This window comes from Sylvia atricapilla, chromosome 17 (genome assembly GCF_009819655.1).
Source record: "Sylvia atricapilla isolate bSylAtr1 chromosome 17, bSylAtr1.pri, whole genome shotgun sequence".
In the NCBI taxonomy this organism is placed as follows: domain Eukaryota; kingdom Metazoa; phylum Chordata; class Aves; order Passeriformes; family Sylviidae; genus Sylvia; species Sylvia atricapilla.
This window is the reverse complement of record NC_089156.1, coordinates 3,693,565-3,718,301: the sequence shown is the minus strand read 5'-3', so window position 1 is coordinate 3,718,301 and position 24,737 is coordinate 3,693,565. Positions and strand designations below refer to the sequence as shown.

The following is a 24,737-nucleotide window of genomic DNA, read 5'->3' as shown; positions in this document are numbered from 1 at the left end:
TAGTACTTCAAAGGCACTCAAATAATCACTTCTTGGTGCATTCCACCAGCATCGTTAGGCAAATGTCCATAAATACCCTTCTCACATATCTCGTTTCACTCAGATTATCCTTGTCTCCTTGGCAACTGTCAGATGATGTATAATGCTAGCAGGGATTAGCCCCAATGAGCCTTATAACCCCCATGTAAATTCTGACTCTGTGAAGGGACCTGGCCAAAGCACTCCCTTCCTGGTAATGTTTAATTGTTGCCATCAAAAATACTAAATCCTAGACCCTTTCAGCAAACCTGAGTAAGGTGAGAACCAATAGAGAAATTTTTACCTAGTAGTATTTGTCTTGTCCTCCAAATAAATAAGTTTGAAACATGGATATACTTGGTGTTTCACGGCTTGACATGTAAAGCTGTATTTTGAATCAGTACTTGAGAGAAGGCTTGTGCTGAAAACTTGGCTAATATCTTTATCTCCTTTGTCCCTTGTTGTCAGTGGGATCACACTGGGAAATTCCAAATCCCTGCAAGAGCTTAACAAAATTATGCTACCCTTTAACCTATTAATTTCTGAAAATTATCCAGGGTTCAGGTCATCACTTGGCATACACACACAGTCTGACACGAGTTATACTGAGATTTTTTGCCTCTGAGCAAGCAGCTCTGGGTTGTGCCCTCGTGCCCCACTGCTGAGGCACACATGACCAAAGCATCAAGTCAAGGATGCTTTGACACATGCTCCACTTGCATGAAGCTGGTCTCTACACCACATGGTGGGTCTGCTGAGGAAGAAGTTGGTTGTCTCATGTGGAATCCTGGGCACCCAAAGCCAGCTTTTGCCATGTGTGGCACTGACATGAGACCTGCCTCCACATAGGAGATGCAGAAAGTGCAAGTGCATGGAGCTGAGCAGCCCTGCATTACATACATATAAGTGTTAAGAGTTGAAGATCTGAGTGATAAAAGCCTACCTGTGATAAAAGCAGTAGTGACATGGTTAAACTACTTGCTCCTTCTTCAGTCCACTCAGTTCTTTATAACTTTCCAAACTGGGGATATCTACTCTAATTCAACAGAACAACAAAAAATATCTTTAAGCAGAGCCAAGGAAAGGAGGCTGAAATCAGCACCAGCCTCAGAAACAAAACCAAGTCCAGACATACAGGAGCAGAAGTAACAGTATTTCTGTAATTAAGCAAACAAATCTCTGGCACAGCATTGTGTCTAAAAATGAATTCAACAATGTGCCATGGCTGATATCTCTTGGACTAATCAACCATAGAGAGCTGAGAGAGTAGAGGAAAAAACATTCCAGGAGGTAGATCACCAAACAGCCAAGCCAAGGGGTGATGGGGAAGCCAGTGTAGGCAGGGCAGTGACAGGCAGAAGAATACCCAAGTCCTGGCACAAGCTGGTTAGCAGTGATGCAAGCTGGTTTTTTTGCATGCTTGTGTGGACCTGTTTGCTCCCCAGCCATCTGCCAGCTCCAGCACACACCTCACCGCATACAAGACTTGGAAGGAGGAGGAAAAGGGATCAGTGGCTTAAGGCAGGTGATTCTTAGCACAGATAGGATAAAAGCCCTCCTAACTCACTCACATGTCTGTGTACTGGCAGAAGCTCTAAGCAGCACCATTTTAGACACTCCAGCACACAGCAGGTGCTCGGGAGATTTAGTACTGCTACCACTGGCTTGTGCACATAGAGAAATTCAGCTACAGCAGCAGGAGTAATAAAAACTGCTGAGAGCTGAATACCACAGTCTCCTCTGTCGCTGGTCACATTACTCTTGATTTCAGGCAGCAAGAGGAAGAGAAAGTTAATCATTTATGTGCAGCAAAGCTAGGGAAGATCCCAGTTTAAAATCCTACTGTAGTAGCAGAAGAAATGGCGTAGATCAGCCCACGATCAAGTGCAGGAGAATCCACACACACTCAGGCAAGGCAGCCCTCTCTGGTGAAGATAAAGTGATAAATGAACATACCTGGAAAGCCACAAAGGTTGCCACAGGTAAAGCGTGAGCATGCTCAAACAGGGCTTTGAAAATTAAGCACATTGTCAACAGTGATTTGTTAGGGAGTCTTTGAAGCTGAAGAACAGCTGCTGCCACACCACTTTTGTTGTGTTTTTCTTGTTGCACTTTACAGCTGGTCTCCTGTTCCCTTCTTTGGCCCTAGGTAGGGGCGAAAGGCACGTGCACAGAGTACGTCATTGGTACTGACTTCTGCTTAAGATCACTGGAGCCAAAAGCAACAATATTTTCCCTGTAGGGTGGGCAGCTGTAGGTTTTTACAAACTATGCCCCTCCAAGAAAAATCATTGAGGGTGAACGAGGAGCTTTGGTGAAGGAGGTAAGCATGCTTTTTCCCAGCCAAGGCCTGTGGAACCTTCACAGAGAAAAGAGATCTTTTCTCAGCATCAAACACAGGATAGGCTGCTGATGCTGTCTGTGCAGTGTTTCCCAGTCTAAGACCTCGAGCAGTGCTTATAGGTGCTGGTTTGCAGGCAGCCCCCACACCAGGGCTGTGGGTCAGTCCTAGACCTGCCTGGCAGCTGCTCGAGCTCAGCCCAGGCTTGCTGAGAGCTGGCTGTGTCTGCATGGAGTCAGCTGTCAGAAAGCAACAGCCTCCATGCCAAAAAAACACAGCTTGAGTGACTCTTATCCCTCTAAGCAGCATCTTAGACAGTGGGGGAAAGGGCTTTCAGCTGAATGACACCTGACCTGGATTTGCAAAACCTTGGCTATGGGAGCAAGTCTGAGTCTAACATGTTTGTGCCAAACTGGCTGCCCACAGCCAAGCACAGCTTTTATAACATTGTCAGTGGACTCTCCCAGGCAGTTACTCTAACAGAGCTGCTGGGATGTTGTGACAACAGGTTTTTCTTCCTCTGATAACACTGCACTTCTTTTCCATCAGAAAAAAATAGCTGAATACGTGAAGGGTTTGTGACTGAGGCATCTCTCCCATACAGAACCATGCATACTTTACCTTTAGTGATATTCAGATACACTAAAGCCTGAAACTCATATAGAGAGGGGCTCTTTCCAGTCCCTGATAATGATTCCCCTGCGTGTGTATGATTTGGCAGAGTATAGTACATTTTATATGCCATCCCACAGCATGTGCTGCACCCACCTCATTTTTTAGCTGTTTCCTCTCCACATCTACTTGCTTTATTTTTTATATTTCCAAGCACAGCTTTTTGTAGGACTTAGAGTACCAAAATGCCAGTAAGTTTGCCAAAAGCTGTTATTTAAATAAAATTCATGCAAGAGCTTTTTAAAAGTAAGATTGTAGGAGGACAGAGCCACAAGGAGAGATCCATATTTCCAGACCCTCCCTTCATCCAGGCACTGTCCACAGGTATAGCCATGCAGTCTCTCCAGGGGCACCTCACCTGCCAGGCTGGCACATGCATAAGATCTGGCCGCTTGCAGAAGTACTCAGGAGCTTCCCAAAAGCTGAGTTACAGGTGTTGTTTGGAAAATTTATCTTCAGCTTTGGATACACGTGCTGGGAATTTAGGCTCTGGCTCACACTAGAAATTACTATTGCATATTTGTCCCTACATACAGCTGGGGAGGTGAGATTGCTCTGAAGGCCAAGCCCTGCCCTGAGGATCTGGGAATTAAAGACTTAATCTCCTCAGTGTTTACATCTGTGCACTGCATAGAAGGTAAATGTGCTGTATTCCAGCATCTGCTGCACCTGTGTCCACAGACTCAACCTGGGTGGAAACAGAGCAAAGCTGGATTGAAAGGAGACAGAATTCCTGTACTTATTATCCATGTTAATGCACTAAGTATAGATTCGGCTTCAGCAGATCAAAGTGCTCAGATGTTATTACTAGCACATTGTAATTATCTTTTGTCAGCAATCACCAAGAGCAAGGTCTGCCTTGTGCTCAAAGTCTCCTCCAAAGACCTTATGCTCCAAACAGATCTTTTCATGCTGCCAAGAGGGAGAACAATTCAGATATAGCTAGAGGCTGCCAAAGTAGAGGAAGAAACACTGCTAAGTTAAATGGTATCTCTTTAGAAGCTTTTTGTCTGCAGGTATTCAGCACAGTTCTTTTGTGTTTAGAAGGACAGATCAAATAGTAGCTGACCAAGAAATATTTTCAAGTAAAATGTTACTTAACAGCTCCAGAACAATCCTTTAAGAACATAGATTTGTACCTTTTTATTTAAGTGTTGGAATGTGACATGCTGCCCTATGAGCTTCATGGTTTGGGTTTTTTCCAAAACTTTGTCATGGACTTGCTCACTTTAATGGCATTCCCTTTCCATTTATGACCCTATTGCACCTGTCTATGGTTAAAACATTTAGTGAAGAGGAAACTTTAATGGAACAGTTTGAAACTGTAGCTTTCATTCTGGCCAATATTCACTATAGGGTTTGGGTTTCCTTATTTTTCCACAGAAGGCTGCTACAAGTTCTACTGTGTTGGCTATGAGAAATCAGCCTTCTGCACAAAACACTTTCACATCTTGCTTGAGTCAAGCCAAGCTCCAAAAACCACTTCTTAGCTCTTCTTCCTCTCACTTTTGAGATAAATTTATCAAGTTTTAAAGGAAATGAGCAAACACACATGAGCACTGTTTTTAAGAAACAGCCTGATAGAAGTTATTTGGAATTAAACTTTGCAGGGATTTAGAAGGTAATAAAACATCTCCAGGTCAATCTACCATAAAATTTAAATAAATATTTGAGAAAACATTTTCTCTCTTCCTGTCTGAAGGCTTCCTGGGAGAGTTTATTATATTTTAAATCAACTCCTTGAATTTTGTCCCATCTTTTTTGGCAGTCACTCATTTCACATGTATGGGAGTGGACACCATTATTTTCATGCACTCAGACGTGTTTGTACCTGCAGGTTTGAGCATCAAATCTACTCATACTGGAGAACTTTTAGCTTGTATTTTCTACTAATAAATCCTGAAAGTGTATTGTGAGCTTAACAGGGTGTAGACACGAAGATTTCAAAAGCAGACAGAGCTGATAGTCTGCCATCACATCTTAGATATCCCCAGTAGAACTCAGTAAATTGCCTTGAAATAAAGGAGAGTGAGTGCTTGAAGCCCGAGCAAGAGACTGTAAGAAGCTTAATTATTGTCCCTTTCTTCCAGGCACAACCATTTGAGTTTGAACACCTCCAGGTTTAAGGTCTTAAGACTTAAATTATTTAAAAAAAAAAGAATTCAAGAATGGAGATTGGCTGTCCTGGCTTCAGGCTACCATGAAAAGATAGCAGAGCCTCTCAGAGCAGGTGGAAATGTTACATTTCTTTATCTTCACCTTTGTAACCTTCTTCTTAATTTTTCAAAAGGCTTTAATGACCACGTTAAATATTCATGTTTCCAGTTCAGTTATTTCCAAACTGGTCAGGCATTTTGTATTTCATTATCCTCTCATCTGACCCACACTTCTGGCTCACTAGAAAGTTACAGGAAGAAATATTTTTCAGCCTTTAGCTCATGTAGCAAAGACAGACTGAACTCCAGCAAATCTGGATTAAAAACACACATCAAAGGTAATGGCCAAAATGGTCTATCAAGATAAAATATGCCTTTTTCAGGGAAAAAAAAATCCAAACTTGCTAGTGGCAATTAAATATTAGAAATGCATGAGAAGTTATCTAAGAGAACAGACCACAGAGCTTACTGATGCAAAACATGAACTGTCCAGCTTCCGAACTGTACCATTCCCTTTGCTAGTCCAATACAAAACTTCAGGCACTGCACTCTTGCCCAAGCACAAGAGGAATGACAAACTTTTTAACCTGAAGGTCCCAGACTGCCTTGCAACAAGGGCCAGGCTGCAGCAGGCTGTGCTGCAGTGAATTATCGTGGTGGTTCCTCTCAGCTCCACCAGACTTGATTATTGCAGCCTTTCTGCTTCCACGTGCAAATAGGTAACAAACGTTTCAGTCCAGGTGATGTGCAGCATCCCCACAGAACCAGAGGAGCCTGCTGGTGGTACATGTTGTTACCCTAATCCTCTCACCATCCAGGAGCCAGACAGCTACCAACAAGCCCATATTCAGCTCTCTGTGCAGAGCCCCACAGCAGACACAGTGCAGAGCTGTCTCCCACACTTCTTCTGCAAAGCAGGATTTGCACTCTGAAAGCAAGAGCCACTTCGTGCACTACTTAGCATGGCGTGTCCTCCAGGCACACTTTGTCCTCTGAATTATCTCCAGTGCTAATTTATTGCAGCATTCAAAGCATCGTGCCTCCTGCAGTCCCTCCCACAAGAAGCTGGCTGACTCATTTCTCCACACACTCTATTTTCCTCTCCACAAGAGCCAAATGTTTAGGTCAAGAATAAACCACCACAAAAAGAGGGAGGCTCGTGTTTAAGCACCTCCTAAACCAGCCCACAGGCACTTGTGAAGCTCTTTCTTTCATTCAAACAACGCACCTGGAGGTGTTACACACAGGTAAAGTTACCCCCCCATATGGCACCCAACTGCCCTTGTTCTGTTCTGAACAGCAGCTCCTAATCCTGTAAATTGATTTAGCCCAAGCTAATGGTTTTTGGCCTCAAGCAGACAGTTATCTGAGCACTTAATAAAAGACAAGATGAAGACCACCGTTTTGCATTCATCCCCCTAAGCTCCTTCCCAAAGCATTCAGATGTTTGCCTTGCACACTGGTTGTGATGTATCACCTAACCTTACAGGAAGGGAAAAAAAGAACAACTACCATGCCAGGAAAGCCCTTTTTACTTTTTCACACTTTGCTTAGTGATGCAGCAAAAGTCCACTATCTTTATTGAAAGGACTTTTCAAGGACACTTGAAAATTAAAAAAAAAGCAGCAGTAGCTTTTCTCCATCTCTAGCCACACTTTCTGTCCTCCAGTCATAAGAAATACAGGAAACAACAGAATCAGACAGTGCAAACACTATTCCTCCCAGGAAAGCCAGCTTCAGCCTGAGAAGAGCTAGGGCTTGTAGATGTTTCTACCAACTAACTAACTATCTCGAGTCTTAACTCCACCTCAAGAAGCAGGTGCCAGACTACCCCATCTCAAAACACAAAGCCCCAGGTGTTCCCTGCTCTCTCTTTTCAGCCAGTTGGGTCTCTGCCTCTCAGGCGTGAGGCATCAGAGTTGATTGGCATTAACCCACTGCTACCCACTGCACAACTAGGGATTTTTGGGGGGAAACACATTCTTGGGGTTTTTTTATGGTAAAAGTCAGGTAAATAGGAGTGAGGTCGAAAGACACACTATGCATTTCCCACTTGTCCTACAGACAGGAAAGGGAACAAATCTGTAGCCAATTTTTGTCATTTTCATGCAAGCAATAAAAGCTTGTATTCTTGTATTTCCAAAATCTCAGAACTGTGGAAGTAATGCAGAGCTTAGCATAAGCTGCCACTGCTGCCCTTTGTCTCACAGAATCCTCTCAGAACAGGTTTAATGCTGCAGCCATGAGGCTTTTCCCATCACTGATGTGTCCCCAGCCTGATGCTTATAAAAGAGTCGTAATAGTGCCTTTCCTCCATTACTCAGTCTCCTTGCTTTGGCAGTCCTTTGGATCAAGGTCTCTGATTTCCTTTTTTCTTGACAGATCCATTTTGTGCAAAAATAACCTTCTTTTGTTTCCTGTTTTGTCTCCCTGCCCTGTTGTCAGTGTAGGGCTCCCCACTCAATGGAGCTGGCCTGTGGCAGCCTGTTTCCTGCCAAAGGGAAAGCTCTCCAGCCTTGAAACCCTCACAGCTGGGCAGAAGCAGAGTGAGGGATGAGGTGAGGAGGAGGATTCAGTCCCTCTCCATCATTTGGCAGGGATGGGGGCAGTGCTGGCTCTCAGCAGCACTTCCCAGCTCCAATGTCTTGTGCTGCACTGGTGAGAAGTGGGAAGAGGTCTCTGGAGAAGGCCTAGCCAAATCTCCTCCTATTTCTTCAACCACTTTTTACCTCAGCTGTCACTGACAGAAGGTGTTTTGTCCTTTCCTGACTGCATTTTTCCAGCAGCAGTTGAATGACAGGCTCAGCACTGCCCTGCAGAGGGGCTGGGGTGGAACTCACCGTGTCCATCCTGGGCCAGCCCCACCCCAGAGGGTCTCTCAGCCCCCCAGCAAATAAATTCCACCCCTTGCCTCAGCAGAATGCTCATTTCATAATGGTCATTAAAATATTCACTCATCACACAACCTTCACAGTTCCACTGATGACATCAGCCCCAAAAAATCCTCACACCACAAGGGAAGCAGCACCATCACAGCCCCACCAAGGTGGGCAATATTCACCCTCAGTACAGTTCCATCCTCTCCTTCACCACAAAAATCCCCATTACTGATCCAGTCTCAGGCAATGGCCAGTCGGAGCTTTGCCTTTTACTTTACTGGTCACTGTTTTAACTTCAAATTCCCCTAATAGTATGTAATCTCCCTGTCTTTATCTCAACCCACGAGCTTTTAAATCTTATTTTCTTCCCCATTGTTGAGGAGGAGGGGTGAGAGCAGCTGGGTGGGTGTCTGGCCAGCCCACCAGGGTGCCACTGCTCTTCTCCATGGAGAATTCCACAGGGAATCCCTCTGGGCACATAAATATCAGCAAATAAAGCTGAATGCCTCAAGAGGTGGCGAATGCAAACACCTCTGTTATGTAAGAACTTTCCTGCATAGGCTTACGCTTCAAATAACAATTTGAAGTTGACCTGCATTAAAAGCTTTGCTAAAAATCTCTCAAAGATTCCCAAACTTAGCAACCTCCAGGTGTGCTAAATACTGATGGTAGCTTATGGTGCCAATGTGCCAAGGTCTGGGGAACAGCCAATTTATTGGCATGGATCAAGTAACCCAGAAAACCAGGCTTCTTCCAGCACCAGGGTGCTGGTTACAGCAGCAAGACAGCAATCCCAGTCCTCTGGGACTTCCCTCAGAAGCCAAATTAATAATTTCTTTGTAAATTATTAATCTAAAGCAATTTGTTGTTGTTGATGTTTCCTCCTCTGGTTATATTTTAGTAGCCAAATATATTTTTCTTCCAGAGAAGAGCTGAGAATCCAGGAACCTTCAGCCAGGGGAGGCAGCAATTAGTGGTTTGAAGTGTTAATGGGACCACAGTGGGAACGGGAAGTCCCTTGAACTCAGCTATTAGCAAATTAATAAAAGGGGTAACACTCTCCTGAGTGTTACAAATTTAGCACTAATTAGGACTTCTCTTTCTTAGCTATTTTAGGCAAGAAAACCTTCAATATCCTTTGTTAAATCTTAATCATCTTGTTTGTAGAAGTAAATCATATGGAAACATTGCTTTCTTCACCTGGCTACAGTCTATTAAACTTTTTCCATTCTCCTTTTCTTTCTGACATGACTTATAGCTAGGTGTTTTGTATACAGTTAGCTTTATTTATCAAAGCTTACCCCAGAGGAAGGTTTTCTTTGAATAAGACTAACCTACAGGCCATTAATTTGTCACAGTCCATCCCTAACTTCTCAAAGATCTCCCCTGCACAGGAACATCAGTGGTCCACTTTATTTATATTTGTTTTATGTATTTGTTGCTCATATATTCCAGATGTTAAACCTCATGGGGTTCCTGTAACTGGCAAGCATCTCTTTCTGCCAAAAATCTACACCGTTTTGTATATTTTAGCACTTGGGAATTAATCACGAGAGAAACTTAATCAAGTTTGCAGTGATGAAAAGCCCTTAATTAGAACAGGAGCCAAAATGTCCTGCTGCTCTTCCTGTCTTCTTGCACTGCCCAAATCTCATCGAAACCTTGCCTGAAGACCAGAAAACAAATCTCACAGTTGATTGGATATATCTAATTGTGAATTGATGTCTATACTTTTGCAGATATGCTTCAGATTTTGCCTGATGGCTGTGTTGGCCAATTTGCCCATACTGAGGAAATTAATTCATTTTTAACTACAGAGCAAAGCTGGGATGTTGGGCGATATATGTCTGCCTTTCTTCAAAGAATATTATTTGTCTCTAGCAAAATCAGTGTATTGCTAAATGGTTGACAGAACCACAAAAGATTTAGCTTTTAATATCTAGGAAACATTAACACTGATGGAGAAGAGAAAGCCCTACAGGCTGGCTGAAGCAGAAAAAACTCACTTCCATTCAGCAAAAGCCATACTGAGCATGAAAGAGAAAATGGAGATGGAAGGTTACTTCTTCACTGATGCCATTAAATAAAAAGAGCTTGTTAGAAGTAATCAGTGGTGAGCTTACGGTTTAAAACACACAGCACAGGTGCACATCAACAACATTGCTGAGAACTGAAGTATGTTCACTGTCTGAACATACACCATAAAGCCTGAGAAGTACTGGACACTGTCAAGGTGGCTTTCATAAGCAAGCTGATATTAAAATCTCTATGTTACAATTGATTAGAAAGGGTTTGGCAGCAGGATTAACAACCTCTGAAACAAATGTAGCATGAAAATGAAGATTCCATGACCAGAGCTCAGCTCAGAAGACTGTTTCATGTCTGGAAAAACAGCATGAAGACTGTTCCTGGTTAGCCTGTGGAGGGAAACACAAAATACAGTCATTTCTGTTTACTTCTGCTAAACAGCTGGTCAGAGAATATTTTCTGCACTGTGTGAAGCTAAAGCGGGTGTTATTTTTACTTTACTGCATGAGGTGGGATGCAAATGGTGTTCACTGAGGTGACACTATGACATCCCATCTGCCTTTAGGGCTCCAAGTACTAACAGTAACTGAGTCCTTTTTTTCCCCTCTATGTGGGTAAAAATTGTGGGAATAAGATGTGTAAGCCTGTGAGCTGGGAAGGGGATAGATAAATTCCAGATGATGATTTAATGCTGGTGACTACAAGTCTTATAGTCCTGCAAGCAGCCTGGTACTGGAGAGGACCTTTGGGGTCAATTCATTTCCCTTCTGTCACAGGCAGCCCTCTGAAAGAAGCTGCATGATAAAATGACCCAGCTCCATTACAAAGGTATTTTTTCTGCCACCATTTCTACTACTGTAATGGTGCAGGAAGAGGAATCCTACAGCAAGTCCTTGGAAATGTAGAAATCTTCCTATTGCCAGCCTTAATATACTCTTATCCGGTTTATTCACATCTTTCTTTTCTGCCAAAATTGTGCTTCTGCTTAAATAGCGCTTCTCCCTTCTGTGTGCTCATCCATGATGTATTTATAGGGAGTCCTCTCTCAGCATTCACTGCATGAGATAAAACCATCCTTTTTTTAGACTCCTTTCGTATAACAGACTTTCCACAATCTGAATCATCCTTGCAGCTCATCCCTTCACCTGCTCCAGTCTGGGCATAGAGTGCAGAACGAGCAAGTGCAGCTATATATTCTCTTACCAGGGATTTTTACAATGCCATTAATACTGCCTTGTTTCCTTACTGCTCTATTGTACATTTATACTCTCTGTACGTAGAATTCTTCAAGCATATAAATTATGTTACACGGTGAACCATCAAATACTGGTGTCTCATCTCCTCTGGTGCTACTTGTGCTCCTTGGGAGTGTGGTCAGCATCTTGCAGGCAAAATCCTTCAGTGCTTTTCATCTGGTGCTTTTTCATCCTTGATAGCTCCTGCAGAGTGTTTCATCATGAAGATGTTTCGGCAGTCATTACAAAAGCAAGTGAATCATTCAAAAAAAGCACAATCCATCCATCTTCTTTAGTGTCACCAATTAATAGCTGCTCAGGATGCTTTGCAACCTATAGTTGCTTCAGGGAAGGAAAATAACCAACCCATTCCTATAGTGCTGTGCTGTCATTATATTTTCTGTATCCTGCCCAAGCAAGGAAGCTTTATTAAATAAATTAGACAATATGCAAAGAGTTCTGATAGGGGGCTTTAAAGAAGAGTGAAAAAATAGTATAAGAAGAAAACTAAAAGACAATTGGTAGACAAGATTATTTCTTCTTGTTATTGGAACATTTCTCTTTTCAGAAGTCAGTGGTCAGAGTCTGATTTGGTGGCCACACTTCTGTCTGCTGCTGCCCCTCCAAGCAAATGGTGTTGAGGCCACCAGTTTCCTCCACTTGATAGAGCTGGAACAGCCTTCTACTTCATGCTTCTTATTTGGAATATTTTGCTGCAGACTGTGCAAATTAAGGGACCATTTTTAAAAGGGAGCAGTGCTGCCTTTGTGGGCAGCTCAGGGTGGGTCTGTGTGCTCATTGCTCGAGTCACAAGCTGCTAGAGCAGAGTCATTGCACCCTTTGGTGAAGTTCTGCCTTGGGCACTGTCAGAGCACCCAGAGAAAATCCAGACCCACATTTGCCAGACCTAAAAATGCATTTCCCAACCTGCCCACATCTGCTGACTCCAATCAGCATATCACCTTTCTGTCTGAAGCACTGTGGCTTTTGCCACTGGACAATCCCCAAGCAGGACTGTCATGCCACCTCTTGAGGGGAATTAACTCAATTCCAGCCCATGTAGCATAGTCAGAGGTCTGTGCCTAAGTATTATGGAACCTGATGGAAGATAATTAAAAAGAAAACCATCCATTTTGCTGTCTCGTTAGCGTTTCATAATAAAAAACCTTATGTTGTCTTACAAGCCTAAACAAGTGTGTTCACATGTAAAAATCAGCCATAAAGCTTCCTGGAGAGTAATTAACATGGCTAAGCTGTCATTTGTAAGAGCTGTCTCAAGCCTGGATCCTGCAGGTAGGAATGGCCTTTCTGCTGTCCTCAAACCACCCTGCATAAGTGGGGCATCCCTGCTTCAAAATGGGAAAGAGGGACAAGCCCAGGGATCCTGTACTGACAGTCGTGTGGAGTGGATGTTTCTCCATCTGGCCTTGACAGGAGCTGGGAATCAGAGGCAAAGAGTACTTGTTATATGAGAGCTGTGCCAAAGATGTTCAGAGGTTAAGAGAGTGTAAATCAAACAGGAGTGTTTCCTGGTCTTCTCCTCAACCCCAGCTAGGCTACAATTTTGAAGGCAACGTGAATTTCCTCTAGGACACAGGAGTCACCATAGTTTTTTACAGTGGAAAAAAATTTATGGGCTGTGTCTCCTTGGCTGCCCCAAGGGAAAAATCAATGTAGTTTAAATGGCAGCTCCCCCCAGTATCTGTCCAAGATGAGATTTTCACTCACCCCAACTGTGCAGAATTCAGTTTCTGCTGAAACTGGGCTTGTGCAGAAGTTGTATCTGGGCAGGAGGAGATGGCTGCTTTGCATCTGTGGGGTAACTCGAGCTGGTGTCTCCTTGCAGGCGTCGGAGGTGGAGCGGCAGCTCTCCCTGCAGGTCCACACCCTCCGGGAGGACTTTCGGGAGAAGAATTCCTCCAGCAGCCAACACATCGTGCGGCTGGAGAGCCTCCAGGCTGAGGTGAGTCACCTGCCTCCCTCCTGCAGAATGCAGCCAGGGCTGTTGGAGCTTGTGTAATGACCCTCTCTGAGCTGAGCAAACACAGTCAGCCGGTGGAGCCAACAGAGGGATGGCAGCACTGGGGCAAAGGACTGTCCCAGCAAGGATTGCTCCATGATGTTCTGGCTGGGCTGGCTCAGAGCATCTTCCAGTCCTGCCTCCACCACAGCATTCCTGCAAAATGAATGAATGAGAAGGATCTCCCAAGAACCAAACCGTGGCTGTGGTTCTGCAGGGCTGCTGCCCAGTACAGATTAAACTGTGGCAGGCACGGTGGGAAGGTCTGCAAGGGTTTTTTTCCTCTGTTCCTCGTGCTTGCAAAGAAAGCAGCAATCTTCTGCCTCTGAGCCATGCGCTTGGGAAAGCAAGAACCCCCTGCCTGTTTTAACTCAAGTACATTTGCAGGAATGATACAACTTCCTTCCTTTTCCCTTCCCTGACAGGGTCACTGGGGATCACATAGGCAGGAACTAGATGGGTAGAAGATGTCCAGCTCTACTACCCGATGACTTCTTTTATTTAAAAGCTGCCTGGAAAAGCCTTTCCTAAAATCTCTCAATTTCTTTTCTCCTGCTCCTACTTGCTCCTTGCTGGTCCCTTGCCTTTTCTTCCCCTCCCCTTGGTGTGGAGCAGCAAGTCCTTGAAGTAAGTATGGAGGCTTGGAAAGGGTTTGCCTGCATATATATTGCTGTTACCATGCATGCCTGTCACCATGCATGCCACACCTTGTCTCCTCACCTCCTTTCTGTCTCTTGCTTTCCAAACCCTTTGCACCTGTGCCTTTCCCATGGTCCAGGGCTCATGGCAGAGTGACATTTCTTCTGTTGTATGGTTATTTACAGCATGTTTGTTACTGGTCTGCCCACCAAATATGAAATCTTGATACAATCTCTCCATTAAACCTTTTATTTTTCTTTCTCCAGCCCATGCAAATCATGATGGTGGTGGGCAGAGACATCTCAGAAACCATTAGTCACCTCAGATCAGCTTTCCAATACCTCCAGCAGTCTTTACTCTGCAGAAATAGCAAGTCCACATACTTGGCTGATATTCCTTTGTGCAGCCAAATCTTTCCAGCAACCTGGAAAGCAGTAGAGAAAAGGTCCAAAAAGGCCAAAAAAACAGTGGGAATTTGCTGAATTTGTCTACGCTCCATGAAGTGAGAAGAGGCCATAGGGAACATTTAGGGTTATACTGGACTGATGGATGGCTGGCATACCAGACCCCAGAGATCCTGTGGGTACTAATGTGGGAAAAAGCTCCTTCTTCTTGGTTAAACAAGAAGTGACCTTGGCTAGTGCTGATTCATGCCTTGCACTGTTCCCAGCTAACTGAGTCATGGAGGATTTGTTTGGCACACTGTCCCTTGCCTGAAATCACTGCCCTTGACAATTAAAAGAAATGAACCAATTTTAAAGGCAACCGATCACTGGGAGGCTAAAAATAAGCATGGCACAGAAAGGAGTCTTCACAAGTGAAAAGACAGAAAAATCCCTGGTGAGGACCTGATGAACACACAGCAATTAAGATCAGCTATTGGCAGTGCTGTGGCACAGCCCTGCAGGGAGCAGGATCCCACAGGCTCACCCTGGATCCTGCTGGCTCACCCTGTGGTCTCCAGCACCTATACAGGAGAAAATGCCACCATCAGGACCAGCCAGGAAAAGTAACCAGTTTTTCCCAGTCTTTCAAAGGTTAACATGCAAGGGGTGGGCAGAGCTGGTCTCCATTTAATACCTTTGAATATTTCTGCCTGGTCCCTGACCTGCCAGCACACACCCAGCCCCTTTGGAGCTGCACCTGCTTCCTGGGAAAAGAGTTGTTTCCTTTCAGAGCTTTGCTAAGCTTTAAACCACACATAGAGGTAGTTTCTCTCATACAGGTACAGAAAATCTGTGTGCATCCTTCTGCTTTTTGCTGTTTCATTTCTCTCTTGGGAATGTGTTGTGTCTGCTCTCTGGTCCCTGCAAAGTCTGACAGGGCCTCTCTTTGCCCTGCAGATCAAAATGCTGACAGACAGGAAGAGGGAGCTGGAACATCGCCTCAGTGCCATGATGGAGGAGAACGACCTGCTCCAGGGAACCGTGGAGGAGCTGCAGGACCGAGTCCTCATCCTGGAGAGACAAAGCCATGACAAGGACCTGCAGGTGAGGAGGCAGCAGTGAGACAGGGAGGGGATGGGGAGATGCAGTAGAAGTCATGATTTAGGGTAAAATTGGCCATGAACTGGGAGACAGAACAACTGGAAGAATGAAATGGCTCATGCAAGGATGGCAGTAAGCAAGGTCCTGGGGTGTTCCCCATGAAGATGGGTAACAAGAACATCAATGAGGCATCTTGACAGCAAAGAGCAGATTAGGAGGGAGATCCGAGCAAAGAAGTGAGGCAGGGTGCTGGGGAAATGAAGTAAATGCAAAAAGAATCAGAAGACTCTGGTTGTAGTTCGTTTTATTTAATTTTTTAATTATAGAATTGTCTTCAAAAGGGGCTTCTCTAGATCCTGCTGTTCCAGAGGGCAGTCTCTGGAACTGGCCTCTTAGATTCCAGTGCTCAGGTGGTTTCCCAACAATCTCTGTGGTGTTCACAGCCATGAATCGCCAAATGTCACTCCCCAGAAAACAAGCTTGGCACCTCTGGGGCTTAGGGCAGACTAAGATTTTTCCATTTCACTTCTGCGGGTTACCAAGCACTGGATCCTCAGCTCTGCAAAAAAAAAAAAAAAAAGAGTATTTCTGCCTTTTTTTAATATATATTTGTATATATTTTTAAAAAATGTGTAGATAGCACTTTCTTTTTTGATCCACTTCCTGCTGTGTTGTTTTCAACAAATTGCTTTACTTGAGTCCCAACTTCTTCACAATGTTCTTCATTTTAGTGCTGATTAACCTGCTATTTTTATCTTTCTGGATATTCTGGATTCTAAACAGTGCCTAATGACACTTGGAGATTATTAAGCTCCAATAAACAGCAATACCAGCCAAGAGTACTTTCCTCCTGGCTGGAAACCCTGTTTTGTGTCACTCTTTCCTCCCTCCCAGCTCCCTCACAAACCAAGAGATTGATCCAGTCCATATCGGCTCCATTAATATTTTTCTGATTCCTTGCCTTTCTTCCCAAGCTGCACCAAAGCCAGCTGGAGCTCCAGGAGGTGAGGCTGTCCTACCGGCAGCTGCAGGGCAAGGTGGAGGAGCTCAGCGAGGAGAAAAGTCTCCAAAACCTCAACACAACCAGCACATCCCTGCTCTCAGAGATAGAGCAGAGCATGGAGGCGGAGGAGCTGGAGCAAGAACGAGAACAGGTATTTGCCCCCCAGCCTCTGGGAAATCCCATAGGCCTCTGTGACCAGTTCCGGAGCAAAAGGGAGTTTAATGCATTTAATCTGGAGCTGAACCAAAGGCCAGAAAATTGGGATCTGGCATCAACACCCATATGGCCTATGAAAGTAAACCTCAGCATCCATTTCCAACGGCAAATATTTGTGAGGGCTGGCAATCACACACTTCACTTGCCCATGGAAGGAGGATCTCCGTGGCGCTGGCAGCCCGGGCTAATGCAGGCTCTCTCATTCCAGCTGAGGCTGCAGCTGTGGGAGGCATACTGCCAGGTGCGGTACCTCTGCTCCCACCTGCGGGGCAACGACAGCGCCGACTCGGCCGTGTCCACAGACTCCTCCATGGACGAGTCCTCGGAAACATCATCCGCCAAAGACGTCCCGGCCGGGAGCCTGCGGGCGGCTCTCAGTGAGCTCAAGAGACTGATACAGAATGTGCTGGACGGGGCAGACTCCACGGTAAGAGAGGCCTTGGCCTGTGCACGTCCTCTGGTCCAGAGCTTGCTGCAGGTGCTGCTGGATCCTAAAGGCCCTGATCTCCCAGAAAACCTCTGTGGTTCACAGAGATGGGTGGTCACAAAGCGTCGCCCGCTCCTTGTGTCTCAAATGGTCAGCCAAGAGCAAAGCACGTGGGGTTTCAGCCTGCAGTGCTCAGACCACCTGAAGTTTCAAGCTCATATAACTGTCATTGTTCTGGGAGTTGTTCTGGGAAATTAATAAAAATAGGCTTAGTTTGAGATTTTCAGTTAGATAGAGTTTCAACATGGAAATATTGCAAATTGCCTTACACATCACAGTTCAGTTATTTCATTTGGGATTTTCCTAACCTTGCTTTATTAGCAATAGTATCACTAAAACATCATAACCCCTGTGTCAGGTTCTGTCCCTGTGAATTGTCATTGGTAGAAATGTCTTGGCAGGAGCTGCCAAACTCAAATCTGTGGCAGGTGAAGGTTTTTGCTGGCACAAGATGATGTCTGTAGGATGTGGTCCCCAGGCTGCTGGGCAGGAGGGGAGTGGCAGAGAGGGACCACTCAGCATCCAGAGAAGAGCAGAATTACAACAAAACACCTCACTTGTTGTGGCTGAAATCAGGCCTGTTCCCATTCCCTACAAGCTGGTTGCATTGCCATTATGACTTATTTGGGGTGCTGTGGTGAGGAAAACAGTGCAGCCCCTGCAGGGGGCTTTGAGGGAGCACTCACCCTCCTCATTTAAGTACCCATAGGCTGAGTATAGAGATGAAGTTGTATTGGTTAAATAAAATGTAGAGAGTCCTGTAAAAGGTCCACAAACAGAGACTGTAGCCACATGGGCTGCCAGATGGGCAGTAGGTCTCTGTAAATTTGGTTTATGCCAAGGTCCGCATTCTCTTTACATCATGTGTGAAAGAACTACCCTTGGTTGTGGAGGTGTATGGGAACAAAAAACTGGTACCAAATTACTACAATTGCCTTTTTTAAAGTGAAATCTGAGCAAGAGATTTCTCTCCCGCTCTCAGAGCTCCCGGCGAAGCGACGACGACACCTTAGAGGAGCAGATCAGGAGAACGAGTGAGGATTCGCGAGCCCTGAGGGAATTAATGGAGGGAGAACGGGGGAAACTGAGGCAGAGTTTGGAGGAGCTGCAGCGACTGCACAGCCAGGTTAGCAACTCCCACACTTTACATGTGGTCTTGTAACAGCAGTGTTATCCTCCAAGACATGGCTCCCATCAAAGAGACCAATATGATAAATAACCCAGAAGGATTTAGGCCAAAATGGTTGGATGAGGGAGATTTGTTGAACTAAATGCAGAGGATTTAAGCATTTAAGATGAAAGTTTCTGACAAATTGTCTGGGGCCCATCCAAGGCATCATCTCAAGCAGCCAAACTTTTTTAAGCTTTTCTCCCAATCCGCTTTTCAGCCCATCCCTGTTACTTAAATTCTTCTCATCAAAGTACAAAGCTGCTTGATACGGGGTATTGGAAGCCCAAAGGTATGCAGGCTGACCTGGATTGCTGCACTGAGCCCTTGTGAAGGGTGTGTGCACCCATTCCATGGACATAACAGTCCTGTTCTGCTGTGCATGGAGCAGGGCTTGACCTCTTCCACAGCAGCATCACAAAACCCTCAGAAAAGCACTCCCAGAGGATCCTAATTGGGGCCAGGCTGGCACCAGGCAGCACCCTAGGGACCAGCTGAGGCAACCTCAGCATCAAGGAATGGTCCAGCCACAACACCAACTGCACACCCAAAGCACAGAATCCCATTGCATCCACACCCAGCACAGCATCATCTGTGTCTGAGGCCCTATGCCAAGAGCAGGAAATGGATACAGGCCACCAAAGGGGTGGTGTCTCTGTGGGGATCTGGAGGCTGCAGCAGAAGCAGCAGCAACTGCACTGGAGCCGAGAATGGGCTTAATGTCCTTGGTCAGTCTTCCCAGCAGTGCTGTATCGCCCTTTGGAGAATAAATGGGAAAAATCATTAAATACCCTGGCAGTGGTGGCTGCACCTGTGCAAGGGTGGAAATGTGCTGCTTCCACAGCAGCTGATCAGGGCAGAGTGTGGGAGAGGAGCAGCCCTGGAGCCAATCCTTCCCCTAGGACTGCTCCCCTCAGCAGTGTGGCCACCACAAGAGACACTTTTGAAGGTCCAGACTTCTGCCCCCAGTAAGACACAAGCCCAGTCACTGCCCAGGCCATGCTGCTGCAGTCCTGTGAACCACACACAAGCCCCTCTTGCCCTGAGAAGGAGACAAGGGCTTGATCTCTGCAACCTGTCAGTGCTGACAGAGACCTTTAGAAACTTATTCACAGATTTTAGGCTTGTCTGATCTCCTCAAACTCTCCAGCCAGGAGGGACCAGAAGACCAGCTCTGGATTGCAAGTCTGGAACCCTGGGTCTGCTTTTTGGGGTCCCCAACTACCAAAGCTCTGAATATTTAGTAAGCAAAGGGAGAACTGCAGTTCTGTTTCCTTCTCACACCTCTGTGTGATGTGGAGAAAGATGGGGCATAGCTACAAATGCAGCAGCCATTACCCTCAGAGAGGAACTCCAGCCTCCCACAGCAAGTACACGTCTCCCACAGCTTTTGCCTTTTATCCAGCCTCACACTTGCTCCAGGTTTAATTATTATTCTCACCTTCTATGGAAGAGGCAACATCATCTTCTGTTCAGTGCTACAGAAAATTTATGCATATGGAAATCTGGTCCACCTGGGGGAAGCAGTGCTCTGCTGCCTCCCCATCCCTCTGTTCTGGCACTGGTATTGATACAATCAAAGGGGAGCTTCTTATAAATGGTTTTTAGGATCTTGTGGCATCACACACATTCATTGCTCCTTCCCAAAGAGCACGGTGAGCGGGTGGAGACAGGAGTCACCCCCTTTTCTGTCTACACTGAGAAGCTTTCACACCTCCTGCCTGTTTGTTTCCTCCCATTCTTACCTGAAGCACAGACAGAACCAATTAAAATTCCAAACCTATCCCCAAACACCATGTTTTGGGTCTCTGGATCCTCTGTCCCCTGGGATTTCTGTAAAAGCACTCTGCACCTTTGACATCACCCCATCACTGCTGCTCTCTGTCTCATCATTGCTCCGAGGTGCTCCCCATGTAGGGCTGAGGGAGGGCACAGCTCCCCAGTTCCCTGGCAGCCCTGGCACAGCTCCCTGGTGTCCTGACAGCCCTAGCACAGCTCCCCAGTCCCGTGGGGAGTCTCTGCACAGACAGGGTGCATTCACACCCTCCTCCCCCCGGCCCAGCCATGCCTCCCTAACGGCAGATCCTCCCACGCCCTGGGTGTGATGAGCCCTTTTTGACTGTCTGCCCTCTATTTAAAGATTTCTTTGAAGATTCAAGCACTACTAAGCTGCATTTAGAGGCAGGAGGTGGGTCAAACGCTGGAAGGGTTTCCAGGTGGTAGAGTAGCGTAAGGGAGCATGTGTGTGCCCTAGACAAAGAAATTAAATGTGTATGAAATATTACAAAGCTGTGCTAATGCAATCCTTGCATGATTTCACACCCTATTAACTCACTCTGCACAGGACCAAAACTATAGATCATTTCTCAGACTATTTAAGATTCCAGACATATTTCAAAGTCTAATTAAAATTGTAAGATGTGCCAGTAACACCTTCCATGGCATGAAGGAGAATTTTCACATCCTTTGTCTACAGCTTCATATTACTTCAGGAGACTTAATGGTCCCTTCAAAAAATATTATTTGCTTGTAAATTATGTTAGCAGTAATTTAACCCTGTAAAGATCAGAATTATAACTGACAGATTCAGAGGATATGTGCAAACTGCAAGACAAACTGCTTGGAGAGGGGCAACATTTTAGCACTGATGCCACAGTGACAGCAAAGTCACAGGTGGGTCCTGCTCTGCACAGCTTTCAGTGCTGTTTTTGCCTGTTGCTGAGGCCATCCTGGTGGCACATCTTGCTCAGGTCAGCATCCCAGGGCATGCCAGCACATTTCATGGAGAGTGGCACCAGCACTAACAGCCCCACACAGCAGACAGCGCTGGTTTTTTACGACCAGGGTATCTCTCCATCTGCAGGTTGGCCCATGTTCCCCCGCACACGCTTGCGGTGCATTTCCCTGAGCAGCCCTGGGTTTCACAGCCTCCCTCTGCCCGCAGGTGACGCTGCTGAGTGTGGAGATGACGACGCTGAAGGAGGAGCGGGACCGGCTGCGCGGCGCTGCCGAGGACAAGGAGGCGAGCGAACGGCTCCTGCAGGCCATCAGGGACCGCGACGAGGCCATCGCCAAGTGAGTGGCACCAACAGCCAGGGCCAGCCTGGCAAGAGATGCCTCTGGAGTGGCTTTCTCTTACTCTGCACAGCAGCCGTGACAAAAGGGATGTCTTGGCTTTGCTGGCGTTGGGAAATGCTGCCAGGAGCTTGGGAGCAGGGCAGATGCTGAAGGCAGAGCTGCCCCACGGCTGAACTGGGGGCATTTAGGAGCATTCTGTGAACCACGTTTGTGCCATCTCTAGTGCTGGTGTGAGTCACAGCAAGGAGGAGAAGTCTTCAGGGTGCCAAATGGAAACACTAGGTCTGCCCTATTTGTCACGGTTTTCTTCCTTTGCTATTCCAGACCCACAGCCTTGCTTTCCTGACCATCCCCATTGTGGCCTGCCTGGGCTTCTTACCTAAACCTAGTCACTCTGGTTCCTCTGGTCACTCCCTCTCCTTTCCTGTTCCAAGGTCTTTTTTGCATCTCCAGTCCTGTAATTTTCTGGTTCACCTTTTGGGATTCTCCCACTGGTTTGGCTCTTTATTTTGCCCATCCTCCTTAAAGATCTGTGCAGTTCTGCTCCCCCTTACCCCAAATCACCCTTTCCCTGCCCTTGGGCTTGCCAAAATGCCCTGAGCACTCCTTGCCTAGAGGAGAGGGACAGATGCCTTTACCCCTGTGTGCTCTGCTAGAAAGGATTCATCTGATAATCCCTTCAACAAGCAGGTGGGCCAGGACACCACCTGTCCAGCTTCTTAGGGAAAAGCCCTGGACAAGAGGAGGAGCAGGAGCAGGAGAGGGTTGCACCTCTGAGGGTGTAGGAGCTAAATCAGCCCACACCATCCCTTTTTATGAGTGGCTCAATCACCCGTGCTGCCCTTGCTGGGCTACCAAATCCCCATCGCTGTCCTCTGTAACACCTCCATCTGTTGGCAAGGAGCAGGAGCACCCCAGCTGTCTGCCGGGCTCAGGGAGGTAGTTCTGACATTCCTGGTGCCTGTGGGTTGCTGGCTCTGCCGTGACTATGGCAACACTGCCGCTGCCATCAATCCCCTGGAAACATACAACCAGCAGCAGGGAAGCCTCGCAACAAAAGGCTGTTTCAGGTGCCCAAACCACAGCCGGGAGTGGGAGGGCACAGCTTCTCCAGCCCCCTGCGACCCTGCTGGACAAAACACCCATATTTGGATTTGGGGCTGGCTGTCCTGTAGTGCAGGAGCCCCAGGAATGGGGCACAGGTGAGGGGGATTGAGGAGCAGAAAGTGGCAGCAAGTGAAAGCAGACAAGAGCATTCTGTCACTGAAGTGAAAACATCCCTCCCGGACCCAGTGGGCTGGTTACTGCCTGGAGAGGCTTGTGATTTTCTTCCCACCTCACACCCCAAGGGTTAAGTTGCTTTTGTTGAACCCATCCCCCCAAAATTCCCTAACTCTGAACAGAAATAAAGTCACTGCCCGAGGCAGACATCTGGTGTGGAAAATTTTTGCTTGAAGCTTAAGTTTGGCAACATGGGAAGCAATAGGAAAATAGGATCCTTTCAGAGAAAGTGTTAAGCAGCCAGTACCTGGAATATAAACACAAATTCCTAAATTGCTCTTCTGCAGGGGAGCACGAGGGAGCACAAGGTGCTATTAGAAGACAAGGAATTAGCTACAGTTATCAAGATGCAATTATTTCTTTCAAAAATGTTTGCAAGGAAACATGGTTCCCAGCAAGTCATGTTACAGTTTCCTGTCACACAGCAGTTAATTGAAAACTTAAGCTCTGTGCTCACCTGTGTGCTTCCAGCATGGTGAGCAGCATTTCCCAGCTTGTGCAGCTCCAGAAATTCCTCCATCCTAAAGTACAATTCCTTTCCACAAGCAAGAAGCAGCTGGAAGGTTTCAGCCACTGAGCATTTGGGGCTCTTTGGGTAACCTTGTCCATGGCATGACATGCCCAATGGCCACCAAATGTCTGGGAAGAAATGTAGCAAAAGTGTTCCCAAGGGCTTGGACAACTCCACTGAAATTGGGAGCTTTCCTTAAAGCCTAACATTTAATTCAAACTATTTTAACAGTTTGTAATTCTTAAAAAGTATATGCCATGATAAGCTATCTTCTTTCATGTCTTCCTTCAGTCCACGTCCCAAGTGAAAGCAGAATTGTACTCTTTAAGAGTTTTTTTTTTTTGTTTGTTTGTTTTGTATTGCAATTTATTGATCAAGCAATCAGACACAGGTCATTTGATTTTTAGCACATACCATTTGTTCTCTATGCATGTAAACAGAAGAAAAAGAGAAAATGATTGTGTATAGATTCTACCTTGTTCTAGATCTCCATTTTATTGGCAGATCTTGCACATTATCCAGGCACACTATTATCTTACACAGCAGTGTATCTAATTTTCTTTCAGTATTCCTCACAGTGTGCTTATCAGAAATCTGCTGGTTTTAAAGTAATGATGTCAAAAGTTCTGTCCCACTCTTCAGATTAATAGATTGTCCAAAACACAACAGAGATGAACACCTTGGGATGTGGAGACTTGCCAGTGAAAGACATCAGTTGTAGACTTGTTTAGATATGCTTAACTCTTCATTTAAAAAGTGAAAGGTGCCATGCCCCGATTTCTGTCCCTGCAGGAAGAACGCGGTGGAGGTGGAGCTCACCAAGTGCAAGATCGACATGATGTCCCTCAACAGCCAACTCCTGGACGCCATCCAGCAGAAAGTGAACCTCTCGCAGCAGCTGGAGGCCTGGCAGGTGAGCACCCCGGCAGGGCAGGGGCTGCGGGGACACACGACCCCAGGGCCACCCTCCCTGTGGGTGTGTCCTGTTCTCCACCTGAGCATACATGGATTGGGCATTTGAGGGCGTGGGAGGAGCTGCCCCTCCCTGCTCCGAGCCTTTTAGCTGTGAGCTGTTAATTCTACAGCTCTAAACCCTCATTTAAAATGGAGAAGCACACTGTGCCTCCTGGCACAATGAGAAATGTGCACGTTGCTCTGTCCCGGGCTGGGGAGGGGTCTGTGCAGATGTCCCTAGGCAGGCACACCTTGGGTATGTGTGGGCACAGCATGTCTGTGCATTTCCATGATGGAGCAGAAAGGTGGGAGAACGAGGTTGTGCTGATTGTTGCTGCACTGTTTTCATCAACTCTGAAGATCCATCAAGAAGGAGAAGCTAAAATTCCGGTTCTTCACTAAGGTAAAAAAACAAAGTCATGGCAGCTCCACAGCTGCCCCGGAGATGCTCTGCTTGGGGTCAGTGGGGGAAACCCTTGTGAAGGCAGAGAGCCCTTGAGAGCAGACAAAGCTGCCTCCTCCCAGAACCAGCACCAAGGGAGGGCTACTTCAACAGAAAATAAA

The 24,737-nt window shown here is 46.2% G+C and overlaps 1 protein-coding gene across 1 annotated transcript in view; it reads left to right on the top strand.

Moving 5' to 3' along the window:
- Positions 1 to 24,737, top strand: part of BICDL1 (BICD family like cargo adaptor 1) — a 47,484-nt gene that overhangs the window by 17,501 nt on the left and 5,246 nt on the right. The window contains exons 3-9 of the mRNA XM_066331324.1: positions 13,176 to 13,292; positions 15,332 to 15,478; positions 16,450 to 16,629; positions 16,903 to 17,121; positions 18,164 to 18,307; positions 21,294 to 21,424; positions 24,012 to 24,132. Of these exons, the coding sequence (XP_066187421.1) occupies positions 13,176 to 13,292; positions 15,332 to 15,478; positions 16,450 to 16,629; positions 16,903 to 17,121; positions 18,164 to 18,307; positions 21,294 to 21,424; positions 24,012 to 24,132 (1,059 nt within the window). The remainder of the gene's footprint in view (positions 1 to 13,175; positions 13,293 to 15,331; positions 15,479 to 16,449; positions 16,630 to 16,902; positions 17,122 to 18,163; positions 18,308 to 21,293; positions 21,425 to 24,011; positions 24,133 to 24,737) is intronic.